Source organism: Melospiza georgiana, chromosome 4, assembly GCF_028018845.1.
Source record: "Melospiza georgiana isolate bMelGeo1 chromosome 4, bMelGeo1.pri, whole genome shotgun sequence".
NCBI lineage: Eukaryota > Metazoa > Chordata > Aves > Passeriformes > Passerellidae > Melospiza > Melospiza georgiana.
The window spans coordinates 28648553-28673975 of record NC_080433.1 but is presented as its reverse complement, the minus strand read 5'-3'; the positions used below and the strand labels follow the sequence as shown (position 1 = coordinate 28673975).

At 41.4% G+C, this 25423-nt stretch overlaps 1 protein-coding gene across 1 annotated transcript; it reads right to left on the bottom strand.

Annotated features, from left to right (window-relative positions):
- Window positions 1–53: 53 nt before the first annotated feature.
- PWP1 (PWP1 homolog, endonuclein) lies at window positions 54–17718 on the bottom strand. The gene is made up of 15 exons (XM_058022214.1): window positions 17623–17718; window positions 17478–17536; window positions 15170–15327; window positions 14653–14738; window positions 12958–13054; window positions 11349–11459; window positions 10459–10589; window positions 9827–9897; window positions 7649–7745; window positions 6758–6819; window positions 4889–5000; window positions 3467–3557; window positions 2978–3099; window positions 2424–2529; window positions 54–1708 (listed from the first exon to the last, which is right to left on the bottom strand). Exons 1-15 carry the CDS (start codon window positions 17686–17688, stop codon window positions 1593–1595), a joined length of 1485 nt encoding a protein of 494 aa, XP_057878197.1. The 5' UTR covers window positions 17689–17718; the 3' UTR covers window positions 54–1592.
- Window positions 17719–25423: the final 7705 nt, after the last annotated feature.

Sequence of the window (25423 nt, the reverse complement as noted above, 5' to 3'; positions counted from 1 at the left end):
TGCCAGTTATATTACTAGGAGTAGAGGTAAGAGAAATCATTCACCCTCAAAGATCTTGTCACAAAGCATTTATTTAAAATCAAAGCTTTGATAAACTTGGAAGTTTTCAACGGAGAGCAGTTAAACAGCAGTGGTTGTGGTACATACACCTTCTTAAGCTTCACAAAAGCATCTGTTGTCCACACATCATGCTCTACTGCTTGGCAGAGACAGGATGGAGACAAAGTCTTCTTGGTTCCTGCAGAGCCATGCTGAACACCTTCACCAGACTACAAATAGCTGAAGTAGTTTTAAAGCAGCCAGTTGCCCTCAAGGGATAGGAAGGAAAATTACAGACCGGCCTTTTCCCCAGCTGCAGTTTGTAGGGACACAATTTACCTGTTTTACTTCAGCAGCATGAACTACATTGAGTTAGAGTGAAATGCAGCGGGAAGAGCTTGGCAGCTGTGAGTATGATCCTACAGCTGCTTTGGCATCAGTGGATTTAATAGCCAGGGTACTTTGCAGCAGGAACACTCTACAGGCACCTTCAGTGTGTGCAGAGGGCAAGTGCTCACTGGAAGGTAAGAGCATCAGTTGAGTTCCTGAGGTAAAGCAGGTGGGTGTTACATTATAAATGCAAGGAAATTATTTGAGTAATATCCCTTGATTAGGTTCCTGATTCTGCAAACAAGGGGCTTAAGTTGGTGGTTAAACTGATACTTAAGATTTTCCTATGTGCCCATCAGGTGTCAGGCAGAAATGACTGAACAGAGTTAAGAACGTAAGAGAGAGAGCTTTTCACCACTAACAGTGAACAGCTGGGATTCCAACCCTCACTTTGTGTCCTGACAGCCTCTCGTCCTACTTGAGTAGCAGCTCCTTATTTCAGTTCAAATTCTCTTGAAATACATCTGGAGTGTGAAAAAACCCCCAATGCTATGTGCAGTGTCACTGAATTTCAGGTGCTGTGGAACCTGGAAAAAGAAACCCCCAGTCTTGGTGGGATAGAGCTGGGTTATTTCTGGTTTGATACTGGTGACATCTGTGTTAGAAATACACTCCAAGATTCTGCTTGGAGACTCCAACTTGTTGCCCAAGAACTATTCCTAAGATTTAAAAAGTTACACGGAAGATCTGTCAAAATCTCTAAACTTTGCCTTAAATTAAGGATAAATTATTTATTTACACTTGTAATTTAAGTCAATTAATCTTTTGTTTATTTATTATACAACTGTTGTATGAAGTATTTTTCCTTATGCCCTTAGAAGGTAGAAGATAAAACTCTCTTTGCAGTATTCAAGAAACTTCTGTGGTCACAGAATGCTTTTCTAGTGACTGTTCCATTTTATGTATCAGCTTTACATATGGTAGCCCCTGTTTCAGGGATCATTATCTCAGGCTAAAGCAAGCGCTTCAATCTTTCAGAGCTGGTAATAGAGGCAGGAGCTCAGAGCTTAACCACACCACCATCTTTCTTTGCCTGAGATGAAGAAGCTTGCAGATTGCAAGACACCAGTTGTTTCCATGAACTCTCACTGAACAGGAGCATTTGCAGAATACACATTAGTTGTAGTCCCATTAATTACTTTGATTTTTTGATGTTTGGTCCATCATGATTCCATTGGTGTCTCCAAATCATTGCTGCTTCTGCTGGCTGTGGAGCTAGAAGCCACAGAGTTTGCACTGGCCAGGACGAGCCTTTCTCTGTTTCCAAAAACTTCATTCACTGCAATACAAATGGAATTGCTTACATGTTACTCTCCCAGAGGGAAGAGGAGTAGAGCAGGGACAGCCTGGTGAGCACCATGGAATGGAAATCCCAATGTACTGGGCTTTCAAAGCTGTTCCCCTTAGCCCAAGTACGGAGTTGAACCTAAAGGTCAGAAAATTGCCTGCCTATGATACTTCAATTAACAAGTTCTGTTATTTTTCCTCCAGAGCATCTAGCTGTTTCCTCTACATAATTCTGTACCTAAGTACTGTAAAACTGATGGGGTTTGAAGACCACATCATTAAGTTTAAATAATTTATTTCTGGTTTTAGTCTGTGGTTCCCAATAGGCTCTTAAAAGCCTTCTCAAAAAAAATCATGCTGTTTAGTTACAGGTAACTACAAGTGATCAAAACCAGTCCTCACTTTTCTTCCCATAAGTACTCAAAAATATGACTATCAAGACTATCAAGAAAAAAACAAAACATAGGTATTATAAGGAATAAGGTATTACACATCAGCTGCAAGAACATAAATCGTGTCAAGCAGTTTTCCAATTTAGAAAAAAACTCACGTTTTTTGAAGCTGAAAATGTGACCACACATACAGTCCTGGAGTATTTAAAAATACTAACCTATGGTTTTCTGTCAGAGTCGCAATGCATTACTGAATACAAATACACCCTGCAAGCAAGGGGAGAACTACAACATTCAAAGAAATTAGAACATTACCTGCAGAGATCTTGCTTATATCCCAAACACGCAGCCCTTCCCGCTCTCCTCCAAAGGCAAAGACAAAGGGGAAGTCAGGGCAGCAAGCTGCACAGAACAGAACTCCCTGGCAGGGTGGGAGGAAAAAAAAAGAGAATTTTTTTTTTAAATCTTAAAACGAATTTGTCATCTGAAAATACTTTCACCAAGCAAGTTTAAACTAATTTAATTAAGTTTCTGAAACTTCTTTCATAAAGACATAAAATGAAAGTCAAGAGCTGCTAATTATAAACAGTGGTTCACATATTTTTCTTGAATGTAGCAGATGCAAGCTGGAGCACCCATAGTTCTACTTAGAACATTGTACCTGGAATTTGGGACTCTAAGGCTTTAAAGCACTCTGCCAGTTCCATATGGAATACTGCACTGTGATGAAAATGATTTACCCAGAATATGTTACTATTTTTTTCTCTCTGAGACCTTAGGTAGAACAAGATTTAAACTAGACAGAAAAAGAAAAAGCAGACAGTTAATATATAAAACTTAGTAGAATCAATACATAAATATTACTATACCATTTTCATATCCCTGGAATGGACTAAACTTGGTCTGTCTCCCAGGATATCCCAAATTTTCACATATTTGTCAGCAGATGATGTCACAAGGCACCCTTTGATCTGACTGCTTAGTTGTAGCCCTGGAAGATGAAGAGTGCAGCAGTGTGAGAGCAACAGGCAATCCCCATTTCACAGAGATTAGGATACATTTTGAAGTGAAGATACCAGAACAACCCCAATATACTCCTCACACTAACTCCAGAACAAAGGAGCAGAACATTAATGAAAGTTCCATGCTGCCACTTTAGTGAGCCAAGGGAACCATGCAGGCCTATTTTGCCTCCCAATACCCTCAGCAGAGATTTGTTTCACATGCCAGCTACCATGATCAGCATGCACAATTTACTTGTTTAACAAAGAATAACTACACCTCAGTGCTATGGAGTAAAGGCATCTTCCAGATGTGCCTTGCCCACTTGGAACAAAGAGGACACAAAGGCAATTTACCTGACACCTCTTCATCGTGAGCTTTCAGAGTAAACAGGGGCTTATCAGCACGAGCATCCAGACAGTACACAAAGCCATCGTCTGTGCTTGCCTACGGAAACCACAGCATTTAAACAACAAACAGCCACCATCACTGTTCTGGGAAAAAACTGCCAGTGAAGTAACACCCGCCCTCTGGTAAACCCCTCTGATCCCAGGCAGACACTGCTTCTCCCTAGCACATGTTACACTGTTCCCAGGCCTGCACCCCCAAAGTCAGGCTCCAACCAGCCGGTACCCCAGCTATTCTATGAACCTCAACTATGCTGCACCAATGACATGCAAGTTTTAATCCCATGCAAACTTCTTAAAGTGTATTTCAAATAGAGTTGCCCCACTAAGTTTGGTCCTCAGGGCAGGCAATTAAATACAGAGCCTTCAGTCTCTTTACTGTCAGTTTAGTTTTGGAGCCATTAGTGGCTTTTGGAGCCATCAGTTTTTGCACAGGACTACTGACAGAAGTCCTGTGCAAAACTAAGTGTGATTACACCAGGAGAGAGCCACATCATAAAACCAACAGAGCTGAGCAGCCACTTCTGTTGGCTGTATACATAAAGCAACAGAGAACTAGACAGCCATTGAGATAATAGGGAAGATTTGGTTTTAACTTCTGCTGCAAAGTTTTATTACAAAAGACTCAACAACACCAAGATATTTTTCCTTTATACTCTAGGTGGCTGTAGCTCTCTTCTCCCAGGTAATAAGCAACAGAACAACAGAAAAGTTGCACCAGGGGTAGTTTAGATTGGACATTAGCAAAAATGTCTTTACTGAAAAGGTTGTCAGCACTGGCACAGGCTGGGCAGGGAAGTGGTGGAATCCCCACCCCCGGAGGTATTTAAAGCCATGTCGATGAGGCACTTATGGACATGGTTTAGTGGTGGATTGGCAGTGTTGGGTTAACATTTAAACTCCATCTCACAGGACTTTTCCAACCTAAAGGAGTGGATCGCTCCATACCAGCCAGGAGGACAGTGCCCTCTAGCGCTGACTTGAAACACTGAATTAATATTCAGGATTTTCGTTCTAATTAGCTATTTCTCAGCTGCAGTTCCTTCATTGCATGAAACACAACAGGAACTCTGCAAAAGAAAATGTATCCCGGCCACTGAACACTGCAATGACGTGACCAAGGTTGTCACCTCCAGAATTTCTACTGTCACAGTGAAGATACCAAGTAAGTAGCTGATCTAGAGATACTTACTGAAAAAACTACCTAAAAATATCCTCCCCGAGACTGCATTATTATAATAAGCAGCACAAACTATCCAAATATTTGTCCATCAGCTCCATTCTGATTCAGAAACATTATGAACACTAAGTAGCTTAACACAGGTTAAATGACATGGCAACAACCAACCAGAACAGAAAAGCAGTACTCACCAAGAAATGGCAAGGTGAGAAGTGATTCCAAATTACTCTCTCAACCTGACCACTAAACCGCCACACTCGATGGCTGTCCTGGGGGTTTCTGCAGTCATACAGCACTGCTGATCTAGGAGATAAAGGGACAGGAAATAAAATAAAATAATAAAATAAAATAAAATAAAATAAAATATCAAGGCAGAACGCTTCATTACATAGTTTGCTTTCTCACTGACATCTACAGAAGCTCCATGTAAACTATAATTAAAAAATTAAATGGAAACAACTTCACTGCTTAGTCTTCTAATTCAGTAACAGATTAAACTCTTGCAGATAAGCATAAGATTTTTCCATGTGCTTCAAAGTTTCATCCTGGTTACCCCAAAAGCCTATCTATTGAAACTAAGCAGAGCTTGAATTTACTCAATACATAAGATACTTATCACACAGCAGACCATAATTATGCAAATATATCACTTAATTACGAACAGACTTCAGTAAACTCAAGTAATGATGCATTAATTAGGAAATCATTTTGTCATACGTATGCATACATTTTCAAATGTGCTTAATAAAAAAGTAATTTCTGAAATCCAACAATCTTAACAAATAGTTGGAGAAACAGTACTCCACAAAGGAGAAAGAGTGGATGGCAGTCAGTGGGTCCTCTGGGATTCTTTACAGGCACGTGCTCAGCTGAGTGGCTGCAGAATCTGTCCCAACTCAAAAAGCTCCTGGGTGCAAATGCAAGGGAGGAGTGGTCATGTCAGTCCAGCATCATCTCACCACTATCAACATCCTCAGTGTAACTCATTCCCACTCTATCATGTAATTAAAGAAGTGTGATATAGGTTTCCCAGGTCTTTTAAAGGCATTTGACACAACAGTTTCTTTAAGTCTGAATTCCAGGTTCTGAAGGCATTGCCCAATGCACACTGAATTGCCTGTGGTCCTGTGCAAGGCTTTGCAGGAAAAATCCACAAGGGGCACACTTAGTTTATGGATAACACAGTGGTTTAGAGGTGTCCATGGTATCAAAGGGGCAGCTAAAAAGGGATCAGAAGCTGGTCACTGCTTGGACTTAATGGTTCCTTTCATCAAAGGAAGTCGAGAGGGAAAAGACAGAAGCAGCCTCCTAACAGCAAAAGGTCCTCCTCCAATACTTCAGCAGATGCAGCAAGAACAAACAGAAGCCAGAGAACTTAAAGGCTTGCCTAAAGATTGGCAAGTCTATGAATTATTTTCACATAAGGACTAAGTCCTAAAAGCAGAATTAAAAAAAAAAAATCAATGTAAGAAAATCATGGTGAGAGACTAAAATTTGAAAGTTACTCCATTGAGATGGGAGAACAGAGAGGGATATTTTTGGCTGGCAGGACTTACAAGAACTGGCAGCCACAGAGCAGACCAAGTGTGCAGACACAAACCATTTCCCAGCATCTCCAGGCTGCAATCACAGGAGACAGCCCATTACTCTTTGGCTGTGCCTATAGAAGCTGGAAGGGGAGAACTGGGATTTTAAAGTCCCTCGTGCCTCCACCCTGGCCTTGCTGGCTGGCAAAACTTGGGCAAATTTTCACAGGAATAAACAGTGACACGTTCCCAATGAAGAAAAGCCATAAGGCCAAATTAAGAAATAAATTTGGTTTGGAGCAGGCAGACACCTGGCACAGAAAATGTCAGTCCAGATGGTTAAAGCATTTGCTACCCCTGAAAAAGAGGTAAGGAAAAGTACATCCTGGCCATATGCAAACCTGGCTTCCTTGCTGGAAAAAATAACATTACTCAAATTGGCAGAGTTATAAAAAAAAGAAAGAAAACACAACGCTTAAAAGAATATGAATACCCTCCCCAGGTGCAACATGTGAAAACATGACCCTGACATACTTATCAAACGATCCAGAAACGAGGGTCTGAGTTTCAAAGGGATGAAACTGCAACGTCTGGACCTAGATAATGGAAGATTTTATGTAACACACATATACAGGAACTTTCTTGGAACAAAGCACAACCATCCCACTCAGATTGCTCAAAATCAGTGCAAGAGATGTGCATTACTTCAAACAACCCCACCTGGGGAAAACAAGATATTGTCCAATATATATCTGACCAAACAGAACTCCATGCCCCCTTTCTGCCCTTGATATTAATTAAAAAAAAAAAAAAAGAAAAAAAAAACGCTGGAGGTAAAAGAATATCTGCTTCCAGTTTGGGGAAAAAATGCAGATATTCACAAAAAATGAAAATTAGGAGTTTGTCAAGGGCAGTGACTTTGTTAGCAGCAAAATAAGGTTACAGCTATTAATAACTAGGTTTTACATTTTAATTACTATGAGATTAATTCATTTCTGAAGTACCCACCACTATGGTATTTTAGTATCATTTATTTTAAACCTTTTCACCTAGAACAAACTGTAACTGACACTCATTGTTCCCTTAAGAGAGTTATAGTTTGACCTATGTTCAGACATCTATTTTTGTAGCTTATACCAGCATTATTATATTCCCCACCATTAGGGCCAACACACAAAAGGTATTTTAGAAACTGTTACAAAGCTTTTTTAACTTGTTTAAAGAAAAGTTAAATAACCTTTTAAAAAGCAAATACAGTGCTGTTTGAAAAAGCAACTAATTAATAAATTAAAACAATTCGGCACAGATGTCAGAAAATAAGAGGATTGTTGTTCTGAGGGCTCACTACCAAGCAGCAAATGAAAAACTGCAGTTAAATTTTTCTCTGTACTCTACAGTGGAAGAAACACAGCAATTATTCCATACCTTGTCTGTATGCAGTGTCAGGCTGGCTGCAGGCTTACCCACAGCCATGTCCCACAAAATCACTGTGTTGTCAGCAGAGGCACTTGCTAAAACATTCCTGATAACAGATCAAAAATTAGTTTTAAAATTCTTTCTACAGATACAAAGAAATAATGGTCAAAAATCCAAAATACACACAGTGCCCAATTCTGAGAACAAGTACACTGTGGTCTATAGATGATTCCTCTCAAGCCTGAGGGATAATTCCCTAAAGGCAATTCTAAGTTTTAAGTAAAGATTATAAATAGGATATATTACATTACATTATAGAACACTTATAACAATGACAGCTCTGCTCCTATTTCCCCTGACATTACTTACAATACCATTTGCTCAAAGATTTCTCAAACAAAACAAAGTCTTTGAAGCACATTATTTCCTTTGACATTGAATAGTACTTTTAAACACTACCTATGCTACTTTGTTCTGTTTGCATATTCATGCAGCCAAGAACCTGACAAACCTGTTTGTGAAATATTTTGCCCTTCAGTATCTGTTTATATTCCTACTGAAGATACAACACTATATCCTTTGTAGACTGCTGAATAGAACCACTAAAATTTCAGTTAGTTTACAGACCACATACTTGAATTTGAACAATTGTGTTAACAGCAATAAAAACAGCTTAAAAGTTTTATCAGAAAAAGCAAATCAAAACATCCCTAAATGCCTGTCAAGAACACACACCGTTTCCTATAACTGCTTCATTGCTTTTAAAATCAGATTTATTACCTCAATACGTTGCTTCTGATTGAAAGTGTTCCCTCTCCCCTTTTTATATTAACCAAGTGTTTCTGACTGAAAGAGTTAACATTATCCTGGAAAGGCTGTTTTCCCAAGCAATGTTACAAAGGAAAGTTAAGAAAATGCATAGTGAAGGCTGTAAGAACATTTTACAGTAACACCACTATGACCTACAGGCAGAAAGTTATTTGTAGAGAGTTGTCAACATGCCTTGCTTAAAACAAAGAAATGACAACAAAACATTTTATATACAAGCTGCTCCAAGGAGTTCCTTGTTTTCTCCATAAGCTGCCCACTTCAGGGCTGATTTTATTTCCTGAAAGACCTACCAGAATCAATGAATTTTGTAACTCAGCACATCATAGAATTATGCATTTCAAACTTAACTACATAATTTTTTTTCATCCTTGTCTGTATTATCACCAGACTATTCCTAGGTACACAAAAGCTCCTCTTTTGTAAGAGTGATGGACTGGTCACTGTCACACTGTGCATATGTGTCTGATTTAAGAACACTGTACATTAAGAGTGCAATTTATATACATTTACTGAGGTCTGTGTGGGTGTTTTCTTCATCACTATCTAGATAAGAATGCAGTACAAGGGAAGGCTCACACCTGCTCATCAGAATATTCAGAGTTGTCTGTGAACATGTTCAAAGGGAGAGGCATTTATGACAGAAGAAAAAAAAATCTGTCTATGTCTAACTGAAGCAGTATCAAGGCCCCTGCTGAGGATTCTCTGACAGATGAGCTGTTAACAACAACCTAAGTGACAAAAACCAACAGCATCTTTACTTCAGTCAGCACGTTGTCCTTGACCTCTGCCCCAGGATGGGCCAGCTTCGTGTTGCTTCTATAGCAGCACTTCATTTCTAGTTAATTCAGGCAACCGGGAATTTTCTCTGCCTAGAGGCCAGAGGCATTTCTGTAACTGAGCTATTAGGGTTTTTACACTCTCCTGTTCGCAGTTCTGGGGCAAAAGCCAGAAGGAAAAAAAAAAAACAAAACAGAATAGCAAGGACTTTCTTCTATAAATCTGCTTGTCCCTGTTGAAATGGTGGTTTAGGCCACTGGCAGAACAGCATAGCTCAGGGCAGCCCTTCTGCTTCTCCAGTTTGAACAAGTGAAATGTAGACAATTTATCAAATGGCTCACACCCACCTTTGCCCTGCCCTCAACCTGCAAATCAAAAATGACCTGCAGCAATATACAAGTATCCAAAAAAAATTAAAAATCAAGAACTCTAGTTAAAAAAAAATTTTTAAAAGAGTGTATTTTTAAGAATGCATTAATTTCAGCAGTGCTTTCAAGTTTTTGGATTTTGTGTGGAAACTGTATGCCTAATTGAGACTGCAATTTTCTAACACCCATTGTTATTCAAGTATTCTTTTACCTGCTTTGTTTATTCCATGAAAGATCAAGCACAGCATCAGTATGTCCTTCAGTCCCTTCTGAAGATAAACTCTGTGTACACACACAACATAAACAGACTTTTGAAAATTACAGCTTCAGTGCAAATCAAGCATTACTCCACATTAGTATGAATTCCCTAAAGCCTTCACAAACAGCTTCATATGAAATTACTCTCGCTGCAACACAGCCTTTGACAGAACATCTCTGCACCACCTGCACCCTGCCTCCTACCCCAGATCACAGATTGCTCCAGCTGCTGGGTTTACAGAACTGGGTATTCCCTCCAGGCTAGTCAAAGAAATTTCATTATTTCCAGCTAATGTGCAACTTCTTCAGCTTCTTTCTAAACTCTCCTGGCAGTTCCCTCTCTCTCCTCCCAATTAACTGAGCTTGGGTCCTTGCAACTGCCAGTTCCTGTAACTTCCAATTTTAAATAGTTAAGATTCAAAGTTTACTGGGACACCACCCCACTCCTGTTCTGCTCTTAATTCCAGGCTTTAGTTATTTAGAGAACAATTAGCATTTTAAATATTGTAGGGAGGAAAAAAGAAGGCATTATCCCTGCAATAAATTTCCTCCATCCAACCAGGTAAACCTTTTTGCAACACTTACTTTCTTTCCTTTCTTTTTCTTCTTTTTCTCTTTCTTGCCTCCAAGAGAAAAGACTGGTTCCAAGGATTCTACTACATCAAGGTCCCAAATGTCAATGACTGGGGTCATGTTACCCACTGCAACATAATTTCCTACAAACAAAAAATGAAATGCAACCACATTTATTTAGTTGTGAAACAGTCTATTTGGCAATCCAGCTGTCCCTTATTTCTTTGGTTAAGTAAAACTTATGTGCCATAATCTTCTACTTGAATGTATTTATGTTTAAAACTGGCAAGGAGCTATTTAAAAATATCAGCTGACAGCAGATGGTGCCAGAAAAAAATTTACTTGCTCTCCTTCCCCTTCAGTACAAGTAACTGTTCAAACAACATGTATAAAGTTGCGTGTTTTGTTTTTGAAAGGAAAAAAAAAACAAAACTCAACCACATCCCCTGTACTATGGAAGAAAAAAACCTGAGAAACACAGGAAAAATGTTACTAAATACATAAATATATAAAATATATGTAAATTTTGCTGTGGTTTACATTTAGTTAACTGCACTGGACATAAAGAAGTTTAACATAAGCAACCTTCCATTTGCAAACAGAAAATAAAGCAGATTTTAGAGATTGCTCTGGTCTGCTGACAATAACTTAATTGTTTGCAATAAAATCAGTATTTTAATAAAAGCATTTGTTACAGCAGCATTACTGAGATGACTGTATCACCAAGCAAAAATACCTGATATTCACATCTTGGTTATCTCAAGTCAATATTACCCTGACATTAACATTGATTTTATTTCTTTGTACTGCGGGAAGAATTTATTTAGTGACAACATTACACTTACACACTTTTCAAGCAAAAATTCTTTAACTAGACACTGACAGTATCCTTTGTAATTTACCTGTTGATTCATCTGGACTAGGATCAAAATTCAACCACTCCAGACTCAGAGGGTAAGCAGGCAAGATAATGTCATGATGGACATAAAATGAGTCCTCTTCATGATTATAAACTGAAAAATAATTAAAGTTATGCAACATATCAGTGAAGAGGAAAAGAAACCAACTGTGAGCAGGTTACTTCTACAAAGGTAGTTGTGGAAAAAACAAAATTCTCAAGAAGATTTAGAAGGAAAATTCAGAGTCTTCAGAGTTTTACTGTAGAGGCCAGACCCTCTACAAATGTTATACCTCACAGAATTACACAAATTAAACATTCTTCTGTGTACTTTAGATAAAGGTGTGACAAGTTCAGTCAAGGTTCAATACTTTTACTTTGTTTATAAGATCTCTTCATAGTATGTGCTCCATATCCATCACTTTCTGCATCAGGATACCTTCATTTTACAGGATTAGCAATCAAAAAAATTATTCCAGATGAAGTTGAAAGGGAAATTAAGGTAAAAAGACAAACCAGAGGAAGGTGAAGAAGTCAGAAGTTACCTTTAGCAGATGGTACTGAGATACAGGAAAAGTTTTGGTAAAGCAGCCATTTACTAAATACAAATTCACTGTAGTCAGCTATTTTTCTCCATGTAATAAAATATCTTACCAATTGGACAGCAGAGAAAACCCATTAATTATTTTAATAACATCATATCACACACAAAATCACAGTGCATGTGACAGATGTTCAGATACTAACTGAAGTCTCCAGTTAACTAAGTTATCTCAGTAGTCAACTAAGACAAGGTTACCCAATTTTAGAAGCTGCAGAAGCCTTTGTTATTGTTCTGTAAGTTTATATTTGGTATAAACTTACAGTTAATAAAATTTGTAAACACCTCCAGACATAGAAAATGCCACATGCTGGTATCTGACAAGATGCTTTCACACATTTTGGTCTTGTTGGTTGCTTAACATGAAATATTTTTCCTACAGAAACACAGACCACAGCACAAGTGGCCAGAAACATTCCCAAAAAGAACCACAGTAAGCAAAGATGATAATGTCAGCACGTTCAGTAGTATTTATTGGCTGCAACAGAAAAATTTTTACACAGCAAAAGTCAACCTATTTCTAGAATAAGCAGTATTCAGGCCCTATTAGGGATTATCTCTCCCAGACCATGATGATAAAGGTGCTGGTTCTTCTAATCCCAGCAGTGGAAAGCCCACTCAAAGAAGCAAGGAGAAAGCTAAAGAAAAAAAAAAAAAAAACACAACAAAACAAACCACTAGAGGATGCTTGCAGGATATGGAAAGTAAGACTGGAATGGAGAGCATATGTTCAGAGAATAAAAATGCCATAGTATTTCCTAAAAGTTTTAAGAAATGAAATAAGGAAAGGAATTGCTATACAGCCTGAAATAAATAGCAATAACTACACAGGAAATACTCTAGTCCTGAAAAGCAGCTAAAGCACCATGACATGGAAAAGGACAAAACACAAGGCAGAAGCGAAGAAAAATCCTCAAAACCAACCCACTCCCTTTTCAACACAGCCACATGGCACATACTAGGCAAGACACTTCCTATGTTCACTGTAAAAAACAAACCCTATTTTACTCACCATGGACCTCCAAACTACAGCAGTCTTTATCAACTCTGCCACAAAGGACAAGATTGTCACTGGGTTTAATCAAAAAGTCCTCCTGTTCATATTGCTCCTAAACAGCAAAAAGAGGAGACGAGGAGTGTTGAGCAGAGCACACAAAAACATGAAACTACCATGTTCAAAAGCTGGAATCAGTAATTTTGAACCCCAGCTGAAAACACTCAAAATCACTCCAATGCCCACCCACCTAAAACCATGTTATGGTGCTGAACAGAGAAAAGCAAGAACCAGACCCAATTCTTGGGAGAGTGAATAGTCATTAAATTAGATTGAAGGACTTTTATGTGAACATAGGTGGGTTTGTAGAGGTGTTTAATTATCAAATATAATTAAACAATATATATAATCAATATACATATATTTCAAGGCTATCCTGATGAAGCTGATTCCTGAAAAGAAAATCATCACCAGGAGTCCACAAACAAAGGTGATTTCCCTTGTGCTCCTGTGCCTTGACCACTTATATAACAGCATTTTACCCAATAACAATGCCACAGCTGCTCCTCACATCCAGGAAATACTTCCACTGTCTACTTCCTGGAAAATATTTCCCAAGAAGTATTGCCAACAGCACTACCAGGCATTCAGCTGTACCAGAACAGATGTAACCTCTCATCTGATTTTCATTGTTACTGAGGAATGGAAGGAACTTGGGAATTTTTGTTGTGAAAAATTAAGAACTGTACAGAAGTCAATAATCTTACCCAGAGTACCATCCTTCCCATCTTCAACACATACAAGACTTTGTGGACTTCTCATTGCAAGCTTTTTTTTTTTTAAATTCACTTCAAGCATACTTTAATATTTGAATTCTATCAAGTCCTGCAATTCTTTGAATTCACTTAAGGTTACACAATACATAGTCTTCAACAGTTCCAGTAGCAAATATCAAATGACAACAGAAAATTGTTGTCATCTGATATTTGAAGAACTGCATAACTTTTATAATTTGGGCAAAGAACTTGAGCATAGGAAGAAGAGCTTGCTTTTCTTTTGAGAAAAAAGGTGTTCATTTTTCTGTATGTCTACAAACCCAGCTTCTGCAAAGATGTTCCCCATCTGACAGTAGAAACTAATACAGGCAGAAGCAGCCAATGACACGGTACTATTTTTATATATATATATATATATATATATATATAGATATATATATATATATATATATATATAGATATACACACACACACACGTGTATACACACACACATATTTATACACAGAACACTGATATATTAGACACCTTGACTGAGTCCAGAGTCCACCTCAGCCTGATTTCTTACACAAACTGGTGGAAGGTGCAAGAGTCTTGTAATCTGTGAAATTTTCTAATTTTGGCCACTAGCTGCCTGAGACTTGTTATTTCTTCAAGTATTTTCTGTGACCTACTAGGCAGGTGAAAAACCACTCCATGTACAGAAGTGCATGGTTTAAGTGAGGAGCCAGCTCACCTTAACCTACTTAAATGCAAAAGGCACAGAAAGAAGGGCCTGCACAAAGCAACCTTAAAATGAAAGAGCACCATCCAACCAAAACTCTGGCACACCTTTGAAAAAGGACTGCAAGCACTTAAACACCCCAAGGCAGAGTGGAAAATTTAACTGATTTTAAAGTTTGTGCAGTTTAAGATAATTAACATCTTTTAAGTACTCACAGTGGTTTTTAGAGTGATGTAAGGATCGTTTTCATTGCTCCCATATACTGTCAGAGTAGCCAAAGAGTCTCCAAGTTTTAAATCACCTAGATGGGAATTTCAGAACACTTTTTATACATGTCTGTAACAGGCAAAGTTAGAAACTCCTGTACCAATACCAGTATTACCTAAACAGCAAAATATCAGGAGTGGGCTACATGAACTTCCAAGTTCCAAACATAAGTATCTTGGTAAGATAAACTGCTTAGTGCTTTCAGGGACTTCTGCTGCTCTGCTCCAGCACTACAGCAGCCAGAGTGACCTTTCCAACATGCACTTGGTCTTAGTGTCATCAAGGGGAATGCTGAACTGTTTCCCTCAATAAATGACTTCCCAAGATGAGACAAGCAAATAATTAAAACTGTGAATTTCTGAATCTTAACACAGTGTAGCCTTAGGATATTAAAGCCTTCAGTAAAACAAGAAGTGGAAAGGTTCTTCACTTACACTGCACATCTGAGACACAAATTTTTCTTACCTGTGTATTCCTCAGCATCATAATTGTCCAAATCATATTCATCCAGTTCATGATCAGACAGCTCTTCATTATTTTGGGAAGACTTAGTGCTGCTGCCGGGCACGGGTGCATTCGTGTCACGTGCTGTCTGGCCCTCATCACTGCCACCAGCACCGTCCCTGTGGAAAGATCACAGCCCTGAGAAATTGTGGCAGACACACAGAACACTTCCAGGGGACTGCTGGTGAGATTTCAGCACAGTCTCAGTTGCTCACATGGCTTTCAAGTCCTTATGCCAATAATTTCGAAATCAATCCACTCCTTCTAGAGCATTTCCTAAAGTACAAGGCATCTGTAACTCTCAGGCTTTCAGAGGAAGTTTTTCCTTGAAAGTTTTCATGACAAAACATGGCATATATTTTCCTCAACAAGGTAAACTGTGTATGCAATCCCCTTTCTCTTACATGTTTTTTGTGGATACAGTGCTCTCAACCTCACTTCTGTGCATTCACAAGTGTCCATGCCATTCCTTCCTTTCTTTTCCCCACTCAGGGGCATGGTCATGTGGGAGAATTCCCACATTTCTTCAAGCTTTTTAAGACCTAATTTCATCATACTTCTCATACTTAAGCAAAGTAAAAATCACATAGATTAACATTCATTAGGTCAGGTCACACTGTGGATTCTTCTTATGGGGTAAACCATGCAACATCTAGAAAAATCAGAACTCTGTGGCATCAATTCTGCATGCAAGGAATTTAGGAGAAGGAAATGCACATTAAAGACTGTTTGAGAAGATAACAAACACCCAAGATGTCCCAATGGAGCATGTTCCAAAGAAACTCACCCCTGCTCAACACACTGCACTTCTGTCCTGCACACAAAATTCCCAAGCAACAATGAGCCAAGGCAGTTCTCAGACACAGGTTCTAAACTAAATATCAGAAACCTAATTTTCCTAATTTGTTCAGTAAAATAAACACTTCACATTAGCAACATAACTAGAGATGAATATCGAGGCAATTAAATAACTAAATCCAAGTTTGATTGGTGATCTTTGGACAGGGAAAAAAAGTGAGGTGTTGCAAATTCCGCAAAGTACAACAAATTATAAACAGATCAGCTGTTTCAGATGGTCTTCATACTTCCATCCTGAAGTTTTATAGCATGCATCTCAAATCTTTCCATGCTTTTGAAATTGCAAGAGAAAGGAAATCACTCAGAAAACCAAATGCTCACACACAGAAAGAGGAAACAAATAACTCCACACAAACCAGAAACATTAATCAGTTAAGAAATTAACACAATGTGAGAATCTTCCAAATGTTTAAGATTATTTTGGAACTTTTAAATAACCAAAACCAGAAAAACCAGAATAAAATACATCCTGGGACAGTACACTCAGTAGTGTATCAGTGGTGTCACTGATACATCCAACAGAAACAGGGTGAACAATATTCACCAAACTATAAAAACTTTTTCTGCTACCTGTTGATCTGTTTAACCACTCACACTGTGGCACAACCACACACCCTACAGAGCTGAAACACTCAGAAGCCTAAATATATGAACAGATCTAACAGAAAATGGCCAGAAAATGGAATAAGACCTCAATCCCCCATTCTTTCTAGAAAAAAAGAGAGACATTTCTTTCTTGTCTTCTACTGTGTCTTCTACGTCACTTCTTGTATTAGTTTTGTAAATACACTTTTCTTAAAAGCAGAGTGACAAGACAACACAACTACATAACTGAGGGCTCTCAGCGCTGAGGGGAGAGCTGCGATGCCTCCGGTTTCACTGTGCAACATAAACACACCCCTGAGTGACGTTCTGCCTTTTTTACCAAAGCACGAATACTCCATCACTCTGATCTCCACTGTGCCCTCCCTACCTAGAGTGCCCTGTCCCACCCTCAGCACCCTTTTTCCCGGGCAGTTCGGGACTCCCATCTCCGTTTGCCACATGTCCAAAGCAGCCACGGATACAAACCCAGCGCTTTAATTCTCCCTGCAGGCGGGAAGCGGAGCTCCAGCGAGCGCCAGGCCCCGCAGTGCCCATCGCTGCCACTGACAGCTGAGGAACCGCACGTCCCCGACGGCAGCACCCGATGTTGCCCCCGATCCACCGCGCCCGACGCTGCCCCGCCGGCCCTGCCCTGGCGCGGTGTTTGCAGGAGGAATCCGCAATGCCTGCTGCCCGTCCCCGCTCCGAGCTGCGGCCCCCGGGCTGCGCTTCCCCCGTGCCCGGGCCGCCCCCTCCCCTCGCCGGCTCTGAGCGGCCGAGCAGAGCCCGAGAGTGGCGCCGAGTCCCTCCCGCTGCCCCAGCTCACCCCAGCCGGTCCTGCGCCTCTTCGATGAGACCCTTCAGCTCCTCCTCGCTCAGCTGCACCTGCGGGGCGGACACAGAGGGGTGAGGGTGGCGGCGGGGGCGGGGGCGCGGGCGCTCCCTCAGCGCGACCCCAGCCCCGGCCCCACCTTGTCGGGCGTCTCCTTGGCCACGCCGCGCCGCACCCAGGCGGCGCAGGGCACGGGGCCGCTCATGGCGGCACCGCCACCGCCACACGTGCGAGCGGCCCGGCGCGCCGCAGTGACGTCACCAGCGCTGCGGCCGCCCGCAACGGCGAGGACCGGGGAGGGGGCGGAGATTGCTCCGTGACGTCATCCCTGCGCGCCGGGGTGGTGGCGCGGCTCCGAGAGATGGGCGGGCCCAGAGGGGCGGGGTCGGCTCTGAGGGGCGGGGCGGGCTCTGGTGGGCGGGGCGGGGCCTGAGGGGCGGGTTGGGGCCCGTTGGTCGGGGCGGGGCCTGAGGGGCGGGGCGGGGCCTGAGGGGCGGGGCGGGGGCTGAGGGGTGGGGCGGTGCCTGAGGGGCGGGGCGGTGCCTGAGGGGCGGGGCGGTGCCTGAGGGGCGGGGCGGGGTCTGAGGACGGGGCGGGGTCTGAGGACGGGGCGGGGTCTGAGGGCGGGGCGGGCGCTGCCGCCTCAGGGGGACGCGGGCGCTGCAAGTGTCCGGTCTGCGGGATTTATGCGGAATTCTGGGATCAATTAAGTTAGAATAAACCCTCTGAGATCAGTGAGTCCAACCTTCACGTGCTCTGGGTCACGGCCTCCCTCGCTGCCCTGCCACTGAGATATCCCGGCGGCAATCCACTGGAATGAGAAGTTCCGAAAGGCCTCTTTTTGATATTGGTCCCTGCGTTTTATCCAAGGAAAAGAAACCAGCGCACGGAGTCAATGGCAACAGGGACGGGCAAGGACTTGTGAGGGTCCGGCGTCTCCACAGGAGCGGCTGCTTTCTGCTCTCCTACACGAGCTAACTCATTAAATCAGAGGAAATTAATTAAATGCTAGCTGGAACGTACAGGAAGGTACTCTCTAACATGCAGAAACCATGCTTCCCATCACTGGAATCTTAATTCAGTGCAAAGTACAGGGATGGGCAGCTGAGGAAGGAGAAGGAGTGTTTCTCAACTCAGTAATCGAACTGCAGCTGGGCAGATGAAATGGCCTCTATTCCATCTGCAGCACCACTGTGGCATTTTCATTATTTTTTAATCCTGATTCTTCTGTGGTTCTGGCATGAGAGAGAAATAAAAATCTACAAAATATTACTACCTTTTCACTTCCCCCTTCATTTCACCAATATGCTGTGTTTTGTCTTAATGTAGACATGAACATCCCAAGGCAGAAGTTGTATTCTTCTAGCTTTTCCTTATAGCAACCTGTGACATGGACATCCTAGTCCTACCTGTAATCTTGCATTTTGGCATGCTTGCCTTTTTGCTGGGCTGTATTTGCTTTGCTGTCCATCTTCTCTTAACAGCGGTCAAGAAATCCTTCTCCTCCTGTGCATTAATCTGCCACAGTGTGACCTTCCGTCTTCCTCCAGATTCCCAGGAAAGTTTTGTGAAAATGGCTGCTATTCTCAAAGGACAGGCAGAGGGGAGTGTTAGGCAGCCGAGAGGAAGAAAGCCAGGTTACTTTCCAGTGGCTGTGGTTCCTGGGTATTTGGGGGTTTTTTCAGTTGTATACATTTACAGTGTGGAGGTTTGCAGAACAAATTGGAACCAGATTTGTTTTTACTGAAGCCATACTCAAGAGGGGGCTCACAAGCTCTACCTTCTGTCCCATCATGTACATAATCACAAGCTGGCAGTGTGCTGTGGGGAGGCTTAGCAGCAGAAGTACCAAAGAAAAGCAGGAAGGATGGAAAATAGGTAGCAATTGTGCACAATGGATATTATAGCTTAGAAAGCTGCAGTTAGTTGTGATGATTTTTCTTCTGAGACGCAGTCTATAAATGCTGTGTGATTCCAATACCTCTCTGTGTCATACACTTTCTGGGGATGTGCAACTGGTTTTTTTTTTTCAAAAGAAAAATTATTCTATTAAAGGTATTAGTGTTCCATGGTGCCTTGGCAGTCATGGAAATGTGGCTGAAAGAGTGGTGCCCCAGGCAGGAAGCTCCCAGCACATGGAAGCAAAATCTACTGCAGCCCAGAATAGCCACAGCAAGGAATCCCCCAGGATGACTTACAGAACACTACACACCAATAAAAAATGGTGTTCCTGGTATCCAGTGTCCAAAGATGGCTCAGCCACAGAGATGGGAAGATTAGCGAATAAAGCAGATGTTATCTTCTTCATTTGGATGGAGTTCTGCCATCACTGGAGGAATTATGGGATGAGCCCAAAGAGCTATCCTAATTGGGAATGAGGCTGTACAGCTGAGAGAAGTCTCTGAATCTTTGCTAGGTGGAAAAAAATGGCCACGAAGAAAGGTATGTGCAACAGCAGACAAGCTGTCCCAGGAAGGGTGTGAGGACAAAGCTCAGATCCTGTGGAAATAAAAGAATTGTCATGAGACACTTTCATGACACAGCCTGTTCTGGACTGGCCTTGGGCCTTTCCTAAAGATGATCTCCTGAAAGGATTCAGCTCCACTCCCCTGGCCCCAGTCAGAGGTCAGACACTGCCTGAATCTCTTAGATCCATTTCTTAACCTCTGATGAGGAGAGCTGAGATTCTTTTTATCCCTATGAATGTCCATAAAGGAAGGCAAGACTTGACAATAGCAATTTTCATTTTCCGTTTAGTCACTGATTCTAGTGTCAGAAACTTCTGCCTGTCTGAAGTGAAAAGCGCTGAAACGTTGTCCCTGTTTCTGGATCTGTATTTGACCTATCCCTACTGCTTGATAAAAGCAAATTTCTGTTCTGCAGTGGATATGCCAGGTAAAGAAAGGGAACCAGTGGGAAAAAATCAATGAGTCCTTGAAAGGGAAGGTTCAGCTTCCTTTTTAGGGGACATGTCAAGGTGCCCAGAGAGCACCCAGAGTATTGTTCTTCACTTGAAGTCAGATGGAAGAGAGGAGAGCTGGGTGATGAAGTGATGTTGAAGGAGCTGGTTCCAGCAGGAGGCTCTCCAGTAACTACTGGAAAACTTAAAGAGCTCCAGTGTCCAAGGGTCTGTAGAGACCTTGATATGCCTTGAGTCATGAAAGTCTCAGAAACACTGTAAGCATCTCTAGTATGACAGCTGGAAGGTTCTACAAGGCCAGGAAAAGATTCATTGTGCAAATCACCCAGGCTGCAGGCAAGAAAACAAAGGGGGTTTTATGGGTTTCAGAAGTTATGCTGTAGGTTTACAGCTGTGGTTAAGCTGACCTCTTTATTTGAGAAAAGGGGAAAGTGATCAATACACGGGCATCTCAGGTTATTTTTTGTCTATTTTATCAAATGATCTGCAAAATACCAGTGTTGCAGCCCCAGGGATGCTAAAAAGCTAAAAACAATGACATAATCAAGAGGAAAAAAAAAATGAAGAAAAGAAAGGAATAAAAGGAATAAAGGAAGGAAGGAAGAAAGAAAGAAAAGGAAGAAAGAAGTATTAAAAGTGACTTTGAAACACCAAAGGCAGCCATCTAAGTCCTCAAAGTTACCTTTTGATTTTCTGTTTGCATTCCCTATGTGTTTCTGTGAAACACAGAGCACAAATAGTGGCAGGAAACCAAAGAAGTATCAGCTCTCGGTAGGGCAGCATCTCATCAAGGGAGATGACATGCCCTGTTTGCACACTGCTGCATAGCCTGGGGGGAAGAACTCTTGAACTGATAGCTAAGCAGAAAGTTAAGTTTTCAGGTGGTTAAAACAAGGCTGCTTTGGTTTTCTTTCATGCAGGATCTCCTTAAGGGGTTCTCTGGGAGACCACAGACCTCCTCACTTTGAAAAATAAAACATCCTTGTGCTAAGGCTTATTCTCCCAGATCTTACTTATTGCTCTTGGTAGTCTGTGTTTAACTTTATGGAATAAATGGGGTCTATCACTTATCTTTTTGCTACATCTAATAAGTGTGATCTCAATGTGAACCAGATACATGTGAAAGACATTAAAACCTCACTGGGACACAGGAACTGCATTATCAGGAATGTGAGCTTGTGGAGCAGCTGCTTCCCCAAAATGTGTGCTGGAGAGTTTGGGAATGAGAATCCCATCATTCCTGCAACAACTGCTCTCAGCTGGACACCTCAAAACACCCGAGGGCTTGCACCTCTCCACCACCATGGGAGCAATGGGGGACATCAGGGCCAGTGTTTGTCTCAGAGGTGTCACAGTTTCATTTCCTCCATGTCTAAGTGTGTTGCCCAGTGCTGTATGCTTCGAGAACTCGTTATTACAGGAGGACACAACAGCTTTTTACACAAGCCATTGGCTTGTAGACCCGAGGGGCTAATAAGCTCCTAGGAAGGTAGCCAGGCTGCAGGGTTGTGCTGGGAATGGTGGCCTTCCAGCCTGCAAGGATATGTGCACAGGTTCTCAGACACCCTCTGCTTTGCAGTTTTACATCTTCATAGCAAAGCTTAGAGACAGCCAGCCCACACACTTATCCTGGAACATTTCCCATGAAAGACTTACTGGACAAAATAAAAGCCACTGAGGAAATGTTCATTAAAGTGTAAGGCTCTGTCAACATAGAAAACTTTAGCTGATACCACCACACACCTAGAAATGTATCCGTATAAACCATTATGCAGATTTGGGAAAAAAATTCGGAGTGGTTTGAATGTTACTTCTATGTAATCAAACTGAGACACACAATGACTTTTACATTATGCACATGCTTCTGCAGCTGGTTCCATCAACAGATCAACATCAAGCACTTCTGGCAGTGCTTTAGCCTCAGGACTAAACCTGGGCTCCTCTAGGTGAGCTCTACTCTGTAGCAGGGTGGGTTTAGACATCACTGTCCATTTCTGCCCTGTGGGAGAGGCAGTGGGCAAGACTAATTGGCCCAGGGAACGTGTGCCACAGCCTTCAGTCTCTACAGAAAACCTCAAGAACACAACTGGGAATGGAATGTAGAAAAAACATGGGTAAGTTTACAAAGAACCCAGAAGAATGGTGTGAACATTTCTGGCCGAACTTCCTGTTTTTTCTAAGTGAAGCGTTAACTCAAATGCCCATGAAAAAGGGTTTTATATTGTTTCAGTACCCACAGTTGGGAAAGGGAGACAAATCATTCCAGTTTGCAACAAGTGAAGGCTTGCTTTGTTTTCTTCCAGACACTGGGGAGGCAGGCAAGGCAGGCCTACATCTCCCGTAGAATTTGGATAACTGCGAGGTTCCCTATGAGCTGCTTTTCAAAGTCCACTCCTGGACAGCCGAGTTTGCAAAACCTAAAGGCACCTGAGAGAGCCACCACTGGTCTGGGCAGTCACCCAGTGTGGTGGGAGTGGTGTCTTACTCCCACAACTTATGTAAAAGACATGAAAGGATGTCACCCTCTTTTGTCTCCTGAACTGACCTGTTCCTCAATAATCTGGAGAAAGATTCTAAATACAAAGAAAGAACTTGATTTCAAATCCACTAAAACATACAAGACAGAATACACTGGAAATAATTTAAGGAGTAAAAAAGTAAAGCCAAAAATATCTTTAAAACCTGATTTTCACACTCACACCAAGGTTAATCAAGTCCCTTTGTTTATACCTGATTTCCCTTTGAGATACCCATTTCCAACTAATTTGTATGCACTTGCAGTAATGCTGTATAATGGAGCAAGCTTCCAAACAAGCATTTCAGATCTTCCTGCATCCAAACTCTGGCTATAATGCACTTGCAGACAATTTTAAGCATCATGGAGCTCCATTCTCAGGTCTGATGTGCCCAATTTGTGGCAGACCAGCACTCGGAGAAAGTTTTTTGGGAAGCAACTCCATATCACTTCTTTACGTGCACAGCAAGCTGATAGCAGTGTGTGTGGGAAAACAGCACCAGGACTCGCAGGTGTAAAACCCTGAACACATGTGGTTTCTGGGAGATGGTCCTTGGGAGAAGCCCAGTCCTGCCGCTGTCTGAAATATATCAAGAAACACCTTAAGGGGAGAAGAAACAAAAACACTCACAGCAGCCATTTCCTAGGCTAGAAAACAATGGAATTTTTATTGAACAGAGATGGCTCATAAACACACTCAAAGGAGTTCCACCTGCTGTTCAGCAATATTCATTGCTATCTGATAATAACCTATGGGGGCAGCTGTATAAAACAGGAATAAAATACCAAATTGCTATATTTATTAATAACTTTGCCTTCCCAATACAGAACCGTAAGTATTTCAAGTCTGAAAATAGACCACAATTGTTAGCATTTAAACCAAACCAATCATATATTTATGATAACAAATATACAAAAAAAGGCAGTCAATATATTAAACATTTAAATCAATAGCATACATTTCTCAGAGGTAAACAATGAGCAAACAAAGCCACCGAAGATGTTCAGGAATCAGGTAAAAGTTTCACGGTCAAGCTCCAAACACTGTAGCTTTTCTAAAGCCGTACTGGTATTACACTTTTATCTAGCCCCTACATTGAAAACTATGTAGCATGAACATTTGAAAATATAACATTGGCTATTCAGCAGGCAACTGGGAGTTCCCTAAGTCCTCCTTGTGTTTATATTGGAGCACCTGTGGAGACCGAGGGCAGTAGGAGTCAAGCATTTTGTTTTGCAACGCTGGGGTTTGAGTTCTGTTCTAGATGAGCACAAGAGGGTCCTCATACCAAACACAAATTCCAGCACTGATAAGAGAGTATTTGTCTGACAAAACTGCATGAAGAATCAGCCTCGCAACTTGCATTAAACAGAACGGGACTTGCACACCTGCCTATTTACTGAAAGCCTGTGCTATTTCTACTGCACAGAAAAAGTCTCCTTCAGTAGCTGATCTAATGCCTGAGGTTGAGAGCTTGGGATACGTACATACGCTCAAAAATAATTTGATAAATCTACTATTGACAACTAATAAAAGTTTGTATTGCCATATTGCTCACAACATGAATGTACAATTTGCACAAAACATGGCTCTTCAACATGAATATTTTGCAAGCTACTATATATATATATATATGTATATATAATATGTATAATTTCTTTTCTTAAAGAATTATATGCTAGAGTGCATGCAAAGAATTTCAAAGCAGTAGCACAACAGGAGCGATCACTTGTTTACAGATTACTGAGACCATTCCATACAGAAACAGTGGGATATTAGATAACACACAAACAAGTAGGTAGATGTAGGTACACCCTGCTTCTTCAGGGACCTTCCCATGTGACACCTGAATCTCAGACCCCTTTGAAAGACCAAACAGGGCTCTGAAGGTTCTCACACTCTGACAATAAATCACTTCTGTTGGAGATGACAGCAAAGGAGGCACTTGTCCCTTAGCCAGGAGTAGAGGCAAGCAATCTTCTCCATAGCCAACATCTGTTCCAAATCCTGCTCCTGCATTTCTAAGCAGTGAGTGGTGAGGATCTATCCATCCAATGTTTTAGCTGGTCCCAAGCAGTCTCCTGCAACCTTTACAGCTGGAAATCCAGGACTGAGAAGCTGGATCCCCTAAACAGCAGTGCACAGCACTGCCACCATTCTAGTCAGATATGTACAAGGAATGACATGTATCCTCTGCTTTAAAATTTACATAGAGTATATACAAATAAAGCTATTCTATCAAGGTGCAAGTTTATTATTCTCTGGTGTGTTCCAATGAAGATTTCTTTAAAAACTCTTCATACAGACCCACCAGGACAGTTTACACAAAGTTGGCATTTTGTCAAATTTATTATGTAGGCTTCCTTCTGCAAACTCCATGATGGAAACTCCTGTTACTTTCCCTTGGAGTTCTGACTATGCACAGGGCGGGATTTGATAGACTACAGCCATGTCTAATATAATTTCCTTGATTTTAATACATTTTAAACTCAGATGAAGTGGCA